Here is a 16,394-nt window from a genome sequence, read left to right as displayed (position 1 = left end):
TTCCTTTACACTTCAAAAATTATTAGAACTGGAGATTTAAATTTCTTAAGAACATGAAGTAAGTAGGAGTGTTTTGACTCTAGAATGGAGTTTTGAAATGGTAAGGATTCATATTTGACTCCTTTGCATATGGAAAATTGATAGCTTTTCTCAAAATAATTATTTAATTATTTTAGATAAGCAATCAATTTAAAAAAAAAAACTCCTTGTCAAATAAACGCATAAGGATAAATCCACTTTGAACCTACTAGTTGAGTTATCCTTGAGACAATGGGAGGCAAAATGTTCTCTGTAGAGAATTGAAATCCTCTGGTTACTATGTTGTATACCTACAAGAGTTTAACGATGAATTAGGTAATTGTTTCATAAGGTACAAATGGAGAAATTTCCATATTCAGGAATAATGTCACAAATTATCACAAAATCTCTACCAAATTTTGAGAGATTTCATTTAGGGTAATTATGACACTAGTAACTCACTATTACAGTTACATTAGATAAATATGAAGACGAATGTCCTTAACATGACTCTTGATAATTAGGTGTACACATGTGTCACCATAATATATTTGTAGAGAATTCAATTTAAATTGTTTCTTCCCAATAGTATATTAATTTATTCTTCATTTGATCTTGGGAGAATTTTTTCTAGTAAATTAATATACATTAAGGTTAGTGGCAGTAATACTATGAGAGTTTTTCTCAATCATGATATTTGTGAAACCCTTCTATCATTGATATTCACAAAATAGAATGTAAAAGATAGTTAATCTATCTTAAGACCTTCATGTAAGAGTTCTTTGATTACTTTTAAGTAATAATAATGAACAATTGCATAATGTTCACATCATGCATTGGAATGAGTATAAATTCACCAAGGATGCTATGAAGTTATACCACAGGCATCTACTGTTTGACATAAAGTTTGGCATCTACTGTTTGACATATTGTATTGTAACCATTATAGATATTTGATTTGACTATACTCTTTCATTATGTATACATGAAAGAGTGAGAGTCAACATAGACAAGTCGACATAAGGTATTCAATAGTTATTTGAAAAGCAAAAGGTAGCTATTGAGTATACAGTAAGGAGTTATTATTGTTAATCAAACAACTAAAGGTTGCCGGCTGAGTTGTTAATGATCAAACAACTCACATAGAACTCAGTAGTTTATTTAGTATTTTGCTATTATTCTCAAACTATTGTAATTGTCATGTGATCCATAAAGTTGGACCCTGAATAATTTATATGAAGTTATTCATAAAATTCTTTTAAAGCACTTGATTAGGGAGTATAATACATTGTAATACATGGAAGGAAGTGTTTGTCATGAGAGCATAACCGCCATGATTCGTAATTATTATTTTATAATTAAGCAACTGTTACATAACTGTTGAATTTGGTGAGTGACAAATAAGGTTTATGGCCATTTTTTAGGTAGTTAGTCACTCATAAGTTATCTGACTATTTCATGTGGGTCAAGTAGGAAAATGTAAGACTTGTCTCTTTTAAGGCAATTATGGCCCACATGATTGATTATAAAGTGATTGACATCATAATTAATTGATTGACATTTTGTCAATAATTAATTAGCATCTCCCATTAGATAATGATTGGTGATTGATATTCTGATTAATTGATTGACATTTTGTCAATAATTAATTAGTATCTCTCATTTGTTAATGATTGATTGATATCTTTGTTAATTGATATCTTATTCAATCAATTAATCAATCAAATCAATCAATTAGTCAAAAAATATTATCTTCAGTTATGAATTTTGGCAAGATTTCCTTGATGGAAGGAAACCCTAGGGATTTTTGTATTTGCCAGTAAGGGTCCCTAGCCTAGCCTATAAATAGTCTGTGGTATTCCATCAATTGTACACTTCTGGGGTTAGGCATCGGTTAGAAAATCCCTACTCTAAATTCTTCTTCTACTTTTTCTTCTTCTACATATTTTGTTTTGTTAGAATAGATAAGAAGAAGTCAAAGATACAAGAAGAGATCAACTTATGTTTGACAACAATGGTTAGAGGTAAGTATCTTTAAATTTCTGCTGCGTAGTACATTCACATGTACATAGTTAGTTTAACAATTTGAACATACAAAAATTATCTACAACATGGACTGTCTTAATCAAATATTCTTCTATAGTTGAAGCCAAACTTTGTTTCTTTTTACTTTTAATTTTGAGAATGTATGGTTGAGGTGCGAACATGATCAACAAGTTTGGTATGTTTGGTTGAAAAGAAATTGTACTTTGGAAAGAATATAAGTATGCAGGAGTGTAAACGAATCTAATCAAATTGACCATCCTAGTGTTTAAGTTTGTTTGATTATTTTATTGAATTTGAAATTTTGTTCAAGTTTCGCTTGCTTATTTGTCCAATTGAATGTGAACAAGTTTTTTTATCGAGTTTGAAAGTTGTTCAACATAAAATGCTAAAAAGTTTGATTTGATTAGCTGGTGAATCAAGATAAATGAATTCTTCCGAAATTGAATTCGATTCGAGTATTAGTTCATCTTTTATCCTAAAAAGAGCTTTTTCCAATTGTGGATTCAATTGAGAATATTCCACCGGTAGTAAGCACGTCAATTGGGCCTTTTGGTCTAGGCCTTGGATTAGCAAAAGCACTGGCTTACATTAGAAATCGTATATTTTGACCCAGCTACAAATACTTTGGGCTTTACACAAGCTCTACTCTTTTAGCTCATTAGGCTTTGGACTCAAATAGGCTAGCCCAAAATTTTGAAGTGTTTTTTTTTTTTTTTTAACACACTCTTATCCTTTTCTTGGTGTATCTTAATTGTCATAACACAGCAATTTTATCTGTTAATTTTTATAAATCTGGTAGATGTAATTTTTTAATGAAAAGTTAAAAGATGATAATGAGATCAAAAAACTTTTTGATCTAATTGGAAGAATGAAATTCTTATTGCATGCGTAACGTTCTTCACTATGCACTCGTCTGGAAGCCACTTAAAGTGACTTGTCACATTTTTGTGACCAATGGTGGGAGACAGGGTTTGATCCCTTGACCTCCCACCCCACCAATTTTGGTGGTGGCTTAGCTCGGTGGTTATCAAACATGAATACTTCCATTGTGCCTATGTGTCTCATCTCAGTATCTTAATCATATATCCCCAGCCTCAAAGCATTATTTCCTATGCAGTTCCAATAATCCAAACTTAAATTAAAATCAGATTTTGCTTATCTCGCAATGTAGATGGTCAATGATATGAATACTTTCTTTTATAGATGTTCAATTTTTCTCATCAGTACTTAGAGCCAGATGGTGTGGTATGACTTAGCAAGCAATCCATGAACTAATTAATCCATGCTGACTGGAGCTGTTTGAGTAAAGCAGGCAGATGAACATCTTGTTGACAGCAACATAGTTTGTGTAAGATTTCGTGGGAGGAAATTCAAGTGACAAGCATGGTTGTTCTAGAAATTATGTTTCAAGAAGTTTAGGAAGACAGGATATTTTTCTAGAGTAGTTGAGAAATGTAGGACCGAATTGTGGAAAGTGGGATGGCGGATGGGGGGGTTCATAGTAAAGTAGCCAATAGAAAAATGAGTAAAATAAAACCTAACTCACAATTTAACTCCACAAGTTCTATTCAATTAGGCAAATCACCTCCAAGACACAAAAGGATCAAAAGTACTTTTCCTTCTTGGAAATTTTGGGCATCTCAGTTTCTGAAGCCAATTATTGATAGTAGCTTTAAGGGGAAGAAATCCTCAAGCAACATGTACATTTCTTGATCAGAGAAATATTTATGATTCAGTAAATATTGCCAAAGCAAAAAACACCAACTTCAACTCAGGAATTCTAACAAGCCAAGCGTGAACTAGTAAGGAGCTTTTCAACATTTCTGGTTCCCAAATCTTTCCAATGGACACACATGATCATACTACTGTCCGAAGCCAAAACCAAAACCAAGGCCAGAAGGGCACTAGTATTCAAGAAACTGAAGTAACTGTGGTCATGGTTCCTCTTCCAGCACAAGGCCATCTCAACCAGCTCATCCATCTCTCCCGCCTCATCTCCTCCTACAATCTACCCGTTCATTACGTCAGCACGGCCACTCATAACCTCCAGGCAAAGGTTCGTGTCCAAGGTTAGGATCCTCTTGCCATTTCCAACATCCATTTCCACGAATTCCCAGTCCCTTCTTATGAAACTCCTCCTCCCAATCCAAATGCCACGACCAAATACCCCTTCCATCTCATTTCAATGTTTAATGCAACAGTCAAACTTCGCGAGCCAATTTATGAACTTCTCAGCAAGAAGATTAGTAGTTATTCACGACTCTCTCATGCCATATGTCGTCCAGGATGTGGATTTGATTCCAAATGCCGAGTCCTACTGCTTTTATAGCACCTCTGCGTTCACTTTCTACTCATATCTTTGGGAAATTGGAGGGAAACCCAGACTACTGGAGCCTGAGCTACTCGAATCACTCGAAGATCTTCCATCTCTTGAAAGTTGTAACCCTCCAGAGATTATAGAATATATAAAACTGCAAGAGGATTCCAGGCCAAATAACTCTGGTTACCTGTATGATACATGTAGAGCAATAGAGGGTCCACACCTTGATCTCCTTGCAAAAGCTAGTATTGTTGATACAGACAAGCAATGGGCTATTGGACCCTTCAATCCAGTTGTTATAAATGAGCAGCAAGACTCCAACAAGAGACACTATTGCCTGGAGTGGCTCGACAAACAGGCCCCAAACTCAGTCATTTACATTTCCTTTGGTTCATCAGTTTCAGTATCAGATGATGAAGCCAAAGAGATTGCAATTGGATTAGAGAAAAGCGGGCAAAAGTTCATATGGGTACTCAGGGATGCAGATAAAGTAGATATTTTTTATGGGGAAATCAGGAAGGCTCAGTTGCCTGAAGGATTTGAAGAGAGAATCAAAGGGAGAGGAATAGTTGTGAGGGATTGGGCGCCCCAGTTGGAGATTCTTGGACATTCATCAACTGGTGGTTTCATGAGTCATTGCGGATGGAATTCGTGTATGGAAAGCATTAGCATGGGAGTGCCCGTGGCAGCATGGCCTATGCATTCTGACCAGCCGAGAAACAGTATACTAATGGCAAAGGTGCTGAAGAATTGCTCTATTAATAAGGGATTGGTCCCGGCAAGATGAATTTATGACATCTATTACCATTGAAAATGCCGTGAGAAGATTGATGTATTCTACAGAAGGAGAGGAGATGAGGCAAAGGGCAAAAGAATCGAGCAAAAGAGTAGAGGAGTCCATCAGGGATGGTGGTGATAGTCGTTTGGAGATGGATTCTTTCACTGCTCATATTCGTAGGTAGTTTTTTTTTTTTTTTGGCCTAATCAATTATGTTCATGAATCAAAAGAACTTCTGAATTCTAAGGGATACAAATTATCAAGTTCATTCAATTACAAAGAATTTTTAGTTGTACTACAAGTATTTTGCTTTGGTACATTGCTTAGTAAACTTAAGCTGTTTTGTCATTATGGATCCATTTTCATCCACAGGTCAGGACGAGATCTCTTTGGGAAATCACATGCCAATAAAGCAAAAGCTGACTAAGCGGCAATTTGTTTAATTGTCACCTAATTTGGATTATTTGAAATTAAGTTGTTGCCTTGTCATTTCCCAATATATTAAAAAGTATTAAGCCTGCAATTATAGATAGAAGAAGTGAAGCACAAAGGTTGACAACCATGTCCGGCAAAACATTTTGAAATATTTGGTGAGCACATCTTGCTACCAACCTGTTATTTTCTGACTATTTTTTCTTTTCATTGATACAGCGTATCCAAGAAGTATTACAAATAATATTTCGCTTGTATTATAAACACATTTCTCAACCCGCCTTTTTATTTCACATACATCACATAAAAAAAAATGCTACAGAAATTATTTTAGATAATATTTCAAATAATACCCTATCCAAACAGACCCGAGTGACTTTTAGACAACACGGTTCAGAAGAAGGCAATAAAGGGATAAACAAGAGACAGCTGTTTAAACATTAGCAGAGCTCGGCACAATGACATTTGTGATTTTCTTTGTAAATTATTGTACCTTTCTTTCACCAGCAAAATACTTCTCTGGTCCGTCCTAAAAAAAACTCTGTTACATCATCCAAAAAAATAATTTATTTCGTTTTGTGTAAAGTACACCAATGTTTACCAAACTATTGGAAAAAAAAAAATTAAAACATTTAAATAGACGACTCAGATCGGACCGAACTGGTATATTGCTAGTGGCAACCACAGTGTCTTGGATCCATGCTTTCAAGTCACAGCCGAGAACTTGAGAGAGAATTCGACCTTGCTAGTCCTGTTCCCCGGAAGTACCCGCTGTGAATCCTCCATCCACGCAAATAACCTGCCCAGTAATGTATGAAGCAGCAGGAAGACAAAGGAATGCCACCAGTGGTGAAATCTCATTAGCTTCTGCAATTCGACGTAGAGGAGTTCGATTCACCAAAGGGAAAAACATACGTAACAGTGATTCATCAGCCTCCTCCTGAATGAATTAAATTTCAGGCTGTAAGCAAAATATTTGAAGAAAAATAATATATATATGGAATATCTTTGTCCCCCTAAAAAATAAGAAACAAATAAGCAGAAGTCGTCCTTGATAGCAGAAGAATTCATAGGAGCATGGGAATGATGGGATAATATCGTACTGGTTTCAAAACTGTGGTTCGAACAGCCCATGGTGCAACAGTGTTGACACGAATGTTGTCCTTTGCCCATTCACATGCCAAATTCTTGGTTAGTTGATTAATCGCACCTGTAAGTTAGGAAAAAAAAAAAAAACAAATTTTGAAAGCATTCCAGACAATATTGATATTGGACAGTAACAGGATTTCGTTCCTTTTATTGTTGGTGGATTACCTTTGGTTGCTGAATAAATTGAAAGCCCCGGTAGGGCCGTGGCACCAGCTACAGAGGAGATGAATACGATATTTCCATTTGCTGAAGCTTTTAGCAGTGGATAAGCTAGTTGGCTTAGATGAAATGAAGATTCCAGATTGGTACTCATTAAAAATGAATAATCTTCAGAAGTAGAATTCTCAGCTCGTTTCATTTTCGTGGTTGCAGCATTGTTAACCTAAACGCAAGAATTTCAAAAATGAAGTTCAAGGTAATTTCAGAGTGTGATATATATATATATATATATATGCTGTCTATATATATAAGAGGCATGCTGACCAACAAATGCAGGAACGATGATACATACAGTCCAAAATCCAATTTTGAATATAGAAGATTAACGTAAACAAAAGCCTCAACAGATAGGAAGATTTGAATATAGAAGATTACCCTGGACCTCTTCAGGTCCTCCCTTCCCTCTAATGTAGGATAATCTATCGTATCGACAAAAAAAAAAAAGCGTAAAATTCAAATATATGTAACTCCCGAACACCCTACATCTAAAACGTACATATTAGGTACATATATATCTTATGTGTACTTATCCTATGTGCCCTTCAGCCACCATAGAATAGGAAAAAGGGATAATTTCAGAAACCTCAAACATGTGCACTGATTTCCCATGAGGTCTGAAAAATTTCACTGACCTTTCCTGTTAAATTTTTGAGGTCCATTACTTACATCATTCGGGGTGAAATTATTGCTCTACCCTAACACTTCAGGGTTTATTACGAACATTTTTTTGGTGGGAAAAATCTTGGCAATAATTAAAAGAAAGAAACTAATTAAATGAGAATTTTATTGAGTTTTAGAGCACAAGTGCACAACTGATATAGAAAGGATGATGCAGTTGGAATTGGAATTTGAACCTTCCTGTCCCAAATTTCAACTAAATTTTTCAGGATTTTTTTGGTTGTAAAAAATTCTGACATTTAGAGAATTTTAAGATTTGGAACTTAATGACGATTATAATGTCTGTGAAACAAAATTGGTAGTCAAGTGATTGTAATGTTTATATAAGATTTCCTTTTTCCTTTAAAGGGTCTAATGTTTATTTTCCCAGAAAAAAAAATAACAAAGAAAGATTTAAAAAACCAGAAGATTCAAATCACAATGGATCGCATGAAATCCAATATTCAAAAAAAAAAAAAAAAACCTACAAAGGAAAGTGGGACCAAGGTCATAAAAGATTTGATGAACTTACTAAGGAAGAATTCCAAATTTATCAAGTTTGAACAACTTATGCGGCCTAATAATTTGTAGCATCTATGGATTTTAAAAAATCTTGGCTAAGTCAATTGCAAAATAAAATCAAACGAAAAAGAAGCAAAAATGCATTTGCGAAATAAAACTACTATCATCTCACTCATCAAAATACTTTTTTAATGGTACTCTTTCTAACTTGGACTAATTTGTCATCAAAAATTGATAAGCGATGGAGGACAGTGAAATTTTCCAAACCCCAGGGAGGTTTCTCTAAATTATCCCTAGGTAAAAGGACATGAACAAAAGATAGAACCATTTTTGGTCCTACAAACTCTACTCTAGTTACGGTGTGCAATACATCCTAAGTAGTAGTTCCTACAACAGCAGAATGAGCCCTAACCTCAAACAAATCCGACAGGACACTAATCAAAATCAGTCTCAGTTCAACAAAATATTTTGAGCGTTATGAAAATCACCATGAAGCTTGAAAACTAACATAGGAGTGGCGACTTACGAGGATGTTGAGCTTGGCATCAAATTCAGAGGAGACAGTCTTCATAAGCTCTTCTCTCTGAGTTCTTGATAACAAGTCACATACTGAACCGCTCACTTGAAACCCTTTGGCTTTCCATTCCTTTAATCTGTCATTGAGTTCTGTTTGGTTCCTGGAACACGTATGTACTCTGGCACCAAATCCAGCTAGTTCCTCCACTATGGCATGCCTGAAATCAATTCATAAAAGTAGGAGTAGGTAAGGATTGAAACAATGTGACCGTAGACCATTTGTTGAAGATTCTGAACAAGAAAGAAAAATGAGAGATCGGTGATATAAGACGAGAGTTCAATTCCACGGACCCAATGCCTCTGGTGCCCCCGGTTACAAGAGCTGTCTGCCCCTTGAGCGACCATCTCTGCTCACTGATTCTGGGCTCTCCATTCGCCATGTGTTTACTTTAATCTGCAATATTCGAGAGAAATCACTTTCTTTGCAAGAACAAATTAACAGGATGAAATTGCTGGTTCAGGTGGTCTCATTAGGGACTGTGGAAAAAAGGCTACTGCAGGAACATTGGTTTTGCAACCAATATCCTAGCTGAACTTTTGGGGCATCAGGGATGGACTGGAACTGGCTATGTCTCGCTTGATATATCTCAATCTGGAAGTGGAAGTGGAAGTGGGAGTGGATTGTCAGTATATCATCTCATTCATCAAAGCTTCAGATAATGCTCATCATTCCTTTCAATCTGTTATTTCGGATTGCAGATACCTCCTCTTGCAGCTATAGCTGGTTTTGACTCATGATTTTGCCTTAGATGAGGAATATAGAAGAGTTAGCCTCCCTTGCAATGTTTCTGTGGGTTGTAATAGATAGGTGAATTTATGTGTATTTTTTCTGGGGAAAATGATCAGGCAAGTCTACAGGAGCAGTGTCTTCTGACCAGGTCCACTTGTCTCAACAAATGCGCTCATAAAGAAAGTGATGTCTCAGCAAATGGCACCACATGGGTCAAAACAGCACTAATCAGTTCAATTTTTGAAGTTTAAAATTCATTTTGGGCGCTAGTTATGATTTACGACTTTTGGTACTTCCGTGCCGTCATGAACTATCATGGCCAGCAGAAAAATATTCTGCATTATTTTTTTGTAACAAAAAGCGCCAACGAGATTGGAGGACGGATGGGTAGGTGTTACACGAAAAGGGGACATGAGTGAGAAATTCAAGATTTAAAATTTCTTACTTACATTTAAAAAAAAAAAAAAAAAAAAAGCACCTTGGACGTTGAACCCATAGGGTCCTAATTAGAGTCAGTTAATTTATTGGGTATATATGTAATCTCTAATAAAATAATAACAAGTTGGCCTAAGCTAAAAATGTTGCTTTTCATTAGCTTCCAAGGGAAAAAACAAAAAACATGACTAATGACACAAGGCAGAATGGTTTTTTTAAGTCATTATATTTGGACAATCATTGGCGCCAATCATGCAGTGTGGGCTAGTAGTATCAATTAGATGGGAGTCTTTGAGTAGCTAAAATGGAACCACCAGCCTTTGGGTTCTTTAAGAGCTTGGTGGGGTGGGAGGTCAAGGTTTCAAACCATGCCTCCTACCAAATGCCACAATAAGTGGCTCTTCTAAAAACTTCAGACGAGTGCGTAGTACGCCTGTTTGGTCCGGTGGTGGTTCAGTCCCCACCTGCCCCCCATAGGTCCAGTTGGGCCTCCCCTTAGATAAATTAGGATAGAATAGGATATAGATAAAATAACGACGAATGACCAAAAAAAAAAGAGTAGCTAAAATGGAGTCGGTTTACAGCCAACAAGAATCCTCCATTTGAATTGCTATTTTTAGGAGTTTTAGTGTATATATATATATATATATATATATATATATATATACTGTAATAATTTGATATAAGTGAAATAAAATGCTAATTAAAAATAGATTTACGAGAAACATAAATTTTTCTTATGGAAAACATCAATCCAAACAATATTAATTGTTTAGGTAAAAATTTTTAGCCAATTTTTTTAGAGTCAAAGCATCTGAAAGATACCCCCCACCTACTCCCAAAATTACCGATAAGTGGGAAGTTGACAATATGTTTTTGTTTTTCAAATTGAAATGCATTTTTTCAGATGGTACTTGTGTGAAGTTGACAATATGTTATTGTTATTCAAATTTAAAGCGGTACTTGTGTAATTAATTTGACCAGCAAATATTGAACTTGACCCACTTTTATATATTTATTAGGAATCAATTTGACCAAGGAAGCAGTGAAAGTTAATTTATCAATCGACAATACTTTTTTAGATGGATTCTTCTGTCATGGGTCATCAAAGGTGGGCTGGAATTAATTAATCAATGAAAGTTTGAATTCTTTAAGCTGCAGCTTGGGCAATTTAAAAGTCCGAGAATAATTGAGAACGTTATACGTGCCAACTAGCTCTTATCTCCTATGCTATGCATGGGGAACTGTTATTGGTTAAAAATAATTTAATTTCAAAAATAAAGCACGGATTTGGGATTTGGACATTTATTATATTCATACTATGTGGGGATTTAAACATTTGAATTTAACTAAGATATTGAAATTTGAAGTCGTTGATCGGTAGATTTCATTTAGCAATTGAAAAGGGAGTTGTAGCGATTTATCTTATTAGAAAGCAATTTGAAAATTTCTTGTATTTTTTAGATCTGATCAAAATCGTTCAAATCTATTGTGTCTATTGTTAAACTGCAGATATATTATTTCAAATGCATGTTTAACCTATCACTAGAGCAGAGATGTAAATCAAATCGTACCGGACGATTTCTAACAATTTCTTAATGAAATTTATTTTTTATACAAAAAAATATAACTATTGGATGACATGAATCAAATTTATTAAAGAATTAAATGATTCAACAACCTGATAAAATGCAGGGTATCAAAAACCTTTTAGAATATCTCAACTGCCAGCTGCTGAATAGATATATAAATAGACTTCTTGTCTCTTCTTATTGCTTGTCCGGTGCCATTTGAGGACAAACGGTCAAATAAAATTTGAACACCTTCCAAATGACCCAATTTCTATAACTTTAAGTGGGGACCCAAGAAAAAAAAATAAAAAAGTGGGGACCAAGGGTACAAGTTTAACGGACCCAGGGCCTCGACGGAAGAAGGGCAGGAGCGGTCACAGGAAGCAACCGTATCTGGTGGTTCACGGTCAAAATTTGGCCAGAAAAAATGTAAGATCAAAAATTTATCTTGTAACTAGTTTTTCACATCATATATAGGATTCATAAAATTTTGTTCTATAGTTATATAATATTGAAAATGAGTTACGTCATGTGCAAATAAAATTACACCGTGTGCATTTTGCACAAAATCGTCCCGAACGATTTTCCTGGTAACTGTTTGGACCCCTTGTCCGGGCCTTGACGATTGCCTGACAGTCATCCAGAAACTCTTGACAATCTAGACGAATCGAGATAAATTAAAAACATAGTCACGTCGTAAGGTGTGGAGAAGGATACAGGACGGCAACGTTTTATTTCACAATAATAATAAAAAGAAAAACAAAAATTAAGAAAATATATTGATGATGATTGTCAAACGCGTATAGCAAATTATTAATGGAAAGTTCTTTTATCAATAATATCAAAATAGATTTCCCATTATTTTCGGCCATTGATGATGGGCTCATATCATCTACCCGTCAAAATTTTGTGGACTGTTGTCGCGCCCCGGATCCAAGTTTAACTCGGGCCAGGTGGTCGGTGCTGATAGAATATTTAGTAATTTGGGGACTTTTTGGACTTTCACTAGCTAAAAATCCATAATTGTGTTGAGTATTCACAAATGAAAATGAAAGGAAAATACTTTCTCATGGTTTTGTATGTTACCTAAAAGCCCATAATAGCCTTGATTAGTCAAGTTTAAATAGTCTCTCTCTCTCTCTCTCTCTCTCTCTCTCTCTCTCTTGGTTTATGGAAAGCTTAATGCCTTTGAGAACTTATTATCTAATTAATCGTTTTGTGCTTGGAGCTAAACCCACAAAGGAACACGCTAGAAGACATAAATTAGTATACATGTGATTCTCTATTTTTCTTTTTGAGAAGGTATTTTTCTTTTATATATATATATATATATATATATATATATATATATATATATAACACATCATAAATTCACTAAATTATGAGACTCAAAAGAACATATGATGCTCAAATATAATCTTCTCTCTTCAAGATTTTGAATCACTTATCGTTCATATGCATGCCTTCAAGATTTTGAATCACTAAACAGTTTTGATTCCATGAAAAACTCGATGAATATCAAGTTTTAAATTAACCTTGATAAAACCACCAAGTAATAGTGAATCAATTATCGAGCCTGTAAAACTCATAATAAATTATTTATCAGAAATCTATAACTTAAACTAATTATTTGGATAACCTTATTATGATAAAAAAATAACAAGTGCTTATGTATTATAACTCCTAGTTTTTAGTTTTTGCTCAACAAATGTTAGGCCAACTTTTCGAATATACTCAATTCAACAATTCTGGTTTTTTCTAATCGTTGGTTAAAACTTTGCGTTCTAAGAGTTCCCTTGATTTCGATTTCGATTTCGATTTAGGGATTAATCAAATATAGAAATTATACATACATACATATATACATACATACATACATACATAGCGGATTTCGATTTAGGGATTAATCAAATATAGAAATTATATATATATATATATATATATATATATTAGGGATTCTCCCACCTTTTAAAGGGTAAAATCAACGAGTCCATCTACTTATAGCGACTCTAAATCATGATATTTCTAAGTGATAGATACAAATATAAAAATATCTAAAATTAAGGAGGTGAGTTATTCATTAGTTCGTTCATATGTCGTTTAGTATAAGATTTTTCTTAAAGGCTAATATCCATCAAAGCAAAATGTGTTTTTTTTTGCCTATATCTTAAACCACTTACATGATTCTTTATAAACACTGGTCATGGAATATACCAGGAGGTATCCTTTGTTACTCTTATCGAATTTTTAATGGCGTATGAAGGGACAACTTAAAAAAAAAAAAAACGTAAGAATTATATAGATCCACAAGCATGTAAGCATATGTTCTGAATGATCAAAAATAAGAAGGAGAATAAATTCAATTTACACGGATTAAACATCAAAACTAATATATCATGATAATTTGTACGGATCCACTATATCCATGCATATGTTCTGAATGACCAAAAATAAGAAGGGGAAAAAATGCGAGTTCACAATTTAGTGAACATCAAAACTATTTAATTGCGGTAATTTAGTTTGTAAAAAAAAGGATCATAACAAACTTATCGCTGATATTACAATTACACTACAAATTTTTGCTCATAATGTAGAGGTTACCAATTGAAAAGAAAGAAAGAAAGAAAGAAAGAGAAAAAATAAAACGGAAAAAAGAAACAGACTATATATGGGCTTTGGATAGTCACCCAGAAACTTGTTTATATGCCTTTTTTTTGGGCACCTTTGCTTTATATACACTTTGGTACTTGGTTTTAGGCAAAAGAACAAACTGGATCTCAAATAATTTCCTTAATGTCACCTTGGAGTGACCTTCAACGGATCATTCGGGAAAGCTTTATTCTGGTTTTTAAATTCTTGTACAACGTTCAATAATTGCCTCAAGAATTACCTGATTGAGTTGAAAGTTAATTGCTTATGTACACTTTCTTTTCCTTTTTGGGTACTTTTTCTTATATGCACTTTGCTTTTATCACGTTGATTATATAAATTTTTTTCCAATGCGACAACATTTATAATCTATTCTATCATATTCTGAATAGAAGAAACCCCAATTAGGTTTATATTGTGAGGGGCTAGAAAGAGTGTACCCATCTAGTCTAAAGAGATACTCAACTACAGACACGGGGTTTTGAACATCCATTTGGATTAGCTGTTTTTGGGGGTGTTTTTAAAAAATTTTACTGTAACAATGTATATGAAAAATTTTTATTGTAAAAATTTTTTGAAATATTTGAAATATTCTATGGATGAGATATTTTTTGAGTTATTGTGTATTACTGTAACATTGTATTTGAAATACTTATTTTTGAAAAAATGGCCAATCCAAACAAAGCATAATTATTGGGGATTTTAAATCCCTTTTCTTCATTCAGTTGGTTCTATGAGAGCACAAAATCGAATCACTTAATAGAAAGTTGATTTCCTTTTTTTCCAGATTTATGTAATTCTTTCCGACCTAGAGCCACATGAAAACCTCTTCATGAGTGTGAGGCGAGGGAGTAACATTGCAAATATTTTTCCTATTACATGCCTTAAACACGTGAAAAATCCTACCCTAAAACTGTTACATTATCATCTAACACTTGAATTATATACACCTTAGACTAAGAATTTTAAACTTTTGTAATAAAAAAATAAAGATTAATCTTTCCTATACTGATAGTATATACATTGTCAACGTTGGATGAATGACAAATACGCAAAATTTAAATTTAAAATTTAATTTTTACACATATATTATGATCCAACAACGATGATAATAATATATACACTATCAATGTATATAAAATTTACTTTAAAAAATAATTCCACTTGATCCTTTAAACGGCGAAAAGGTACTCTAAACGGCGAGGCATCTCCATGAGCGTGATCCTTTAAATATGTCGTCAGCCGAGACACGTTAAAGGCTTATCCGTTATGAAGGATCCATAACTTCTGGAGTCAATGTATTATTCTCGTTTGACAACCTGAGCATAGGTAGGCAAAATCATGTGATCTTGTCGGAATGCATGGTTTGGTGGCACAGACGGTAGATATTCTTTGTAATTTTAATCAAAAGACTTGCTTACCACGTATCAAGTGGTGGACTTTGAAAGCTAGGTTAGGGGTAATCCATACTGTCCCTGATGACAAACTGGGGAAAGAAATAAAGTATGAAAGGTAATCAGATAAAATTCACATTCTACACCCATTGTACCCCAAAAAAAAAAAAAATTAAAATTTACAACCTAGTTATGACTTGTATTATTAGTATTTATAGCTAATAGCTGAGTCAGGATCTTCATTCAAGGGTATGATAATATTAGTTTAAACGTGTATAATGTGTTGGTTTGTAGACTCTTGTGTACAATCAAATATTTATTATGAATACGCCAATTTATTCAATGTTATAAAAATTAAATAAAAATGGATACAATTTTTATTTCATTTTTTTTAAAATTGTTTAGTAAGAGAGGAGTGGGATTTAAGTGGTGGAAAGGAGAAAGGGGGTAGTAGAACACAGGACCTCTAAGTCTTGAAATCTCATCCTTAACCACTAAATTAAGGCCTTCTCAGCCAAAAAAAAAATTATATATAAAATTGCAAGATTAAATGCTAGTATATATAATAGGTGGATAATGTCTACACAGTCAAACTATAAAATGAATATTTTGTTCGGTTGTAATTCATTTAGTTTGATATATAAGAAAAGTCCAATTTTAAGTAAATAAAAATTATTAGACAAAAAATGAAAATAGCATTGTATAATATATTTAATTTCGAGGTTTCATTGTACAAATGGTAAGGGTAACTACAAAAGGTTCCAACACTTTCGCATGGTAATTATGGGGCGAAAGGAAGTAATATAAAATTTAGGGGAGGCCAAAGTGGGACAATACAAAATAAGTCTAATTCTTTTGGAGATTATTCTATAGTTTGAAAAAAATATATATTTGAGAC

General features: G+C 33.8%; 1 protein-coding gene and 1 pseudogene across 1 annotated transcript; one reads left to right on the top strand and one right to left on the bottom strand.

The window, feature by feature from the left end:
- The first annotated feature begins 3,907 nt into the window (after nucleotides 1-3,907).
- On the top strand, nucleotides 3,908-5,346 carry LOC113774418 (annotated as a pseudogene).
- A 640-nt stretch (nucleotides 5,347-5,986) lies between these two features.
- Nucleotides 5,987-9,518, bottom strand: LOC113774969 (tropinone reductase homolog At2g29290-like). The gene is made up of 5 exons (XM_027319643.1): nucleotides 9,009-9,518; nucleotides 8,668-8,875; nucleotides 6,909-7,125; nucleotides 6,698-6,804; nucleotides 5,987-6,534 (listed from the first exon to the last, which is right to left on the bottom strand). Exons 1-5 carry the CDS (start codon nucleotides 9,095-9,097, stop codon nucleotides 6,340-6,342), a joined length of 816 nt encoding a protein of 271 aa, XP_027175444.1. The 5' UTR covers nucleotides 9,098-9,518; the 3' UTR covers nucleotides 5,987-6,339.
- Between the last annotated feature and the right edge of the window lie 6,876 nt (nucleotides 9,519-16,394).

The sequence above is a fragment of the Coffea eugenioides genome, chromosome 6, assembly GCF_003713205.1.
Source record: "Coffea eugenioides isolate CCC68of chromosome 6, Ceug_1.0, whole genome shotgun sequence".
NCBI lineage: Eukaryota > Viridiplantae > Streptophyta > Magnoliopsida > Gentianales > Rubiaceae > Coffea > Coffea eugenioides.
This window is presented reverse-complemented; position numbering and strand designations above follow the sequence as displayed.

Coding starts and splice junctions, on each gene's coding strand:
- LOC113774969 (XM_027319643.1), bottom strand. CDS start 9,097: ATGGCGAATGGAGAGCCCAGAATCAGTGAGCAGAGATGGTCGCTCAAG. Junction 6,805..6,908: donor AATTTATTCAGCAACCAAAG/GTAATCCACCAA, acceptor CCTAACTTACAG/GTGCGATTAATCAACTAACC. Junction 6,535..6,697: donor GAACCACAGTTTTGAAACCA/GTACGATATTAT, acceptor TAATTCATTCAG/GAGGAGGCTGATGAATCACT.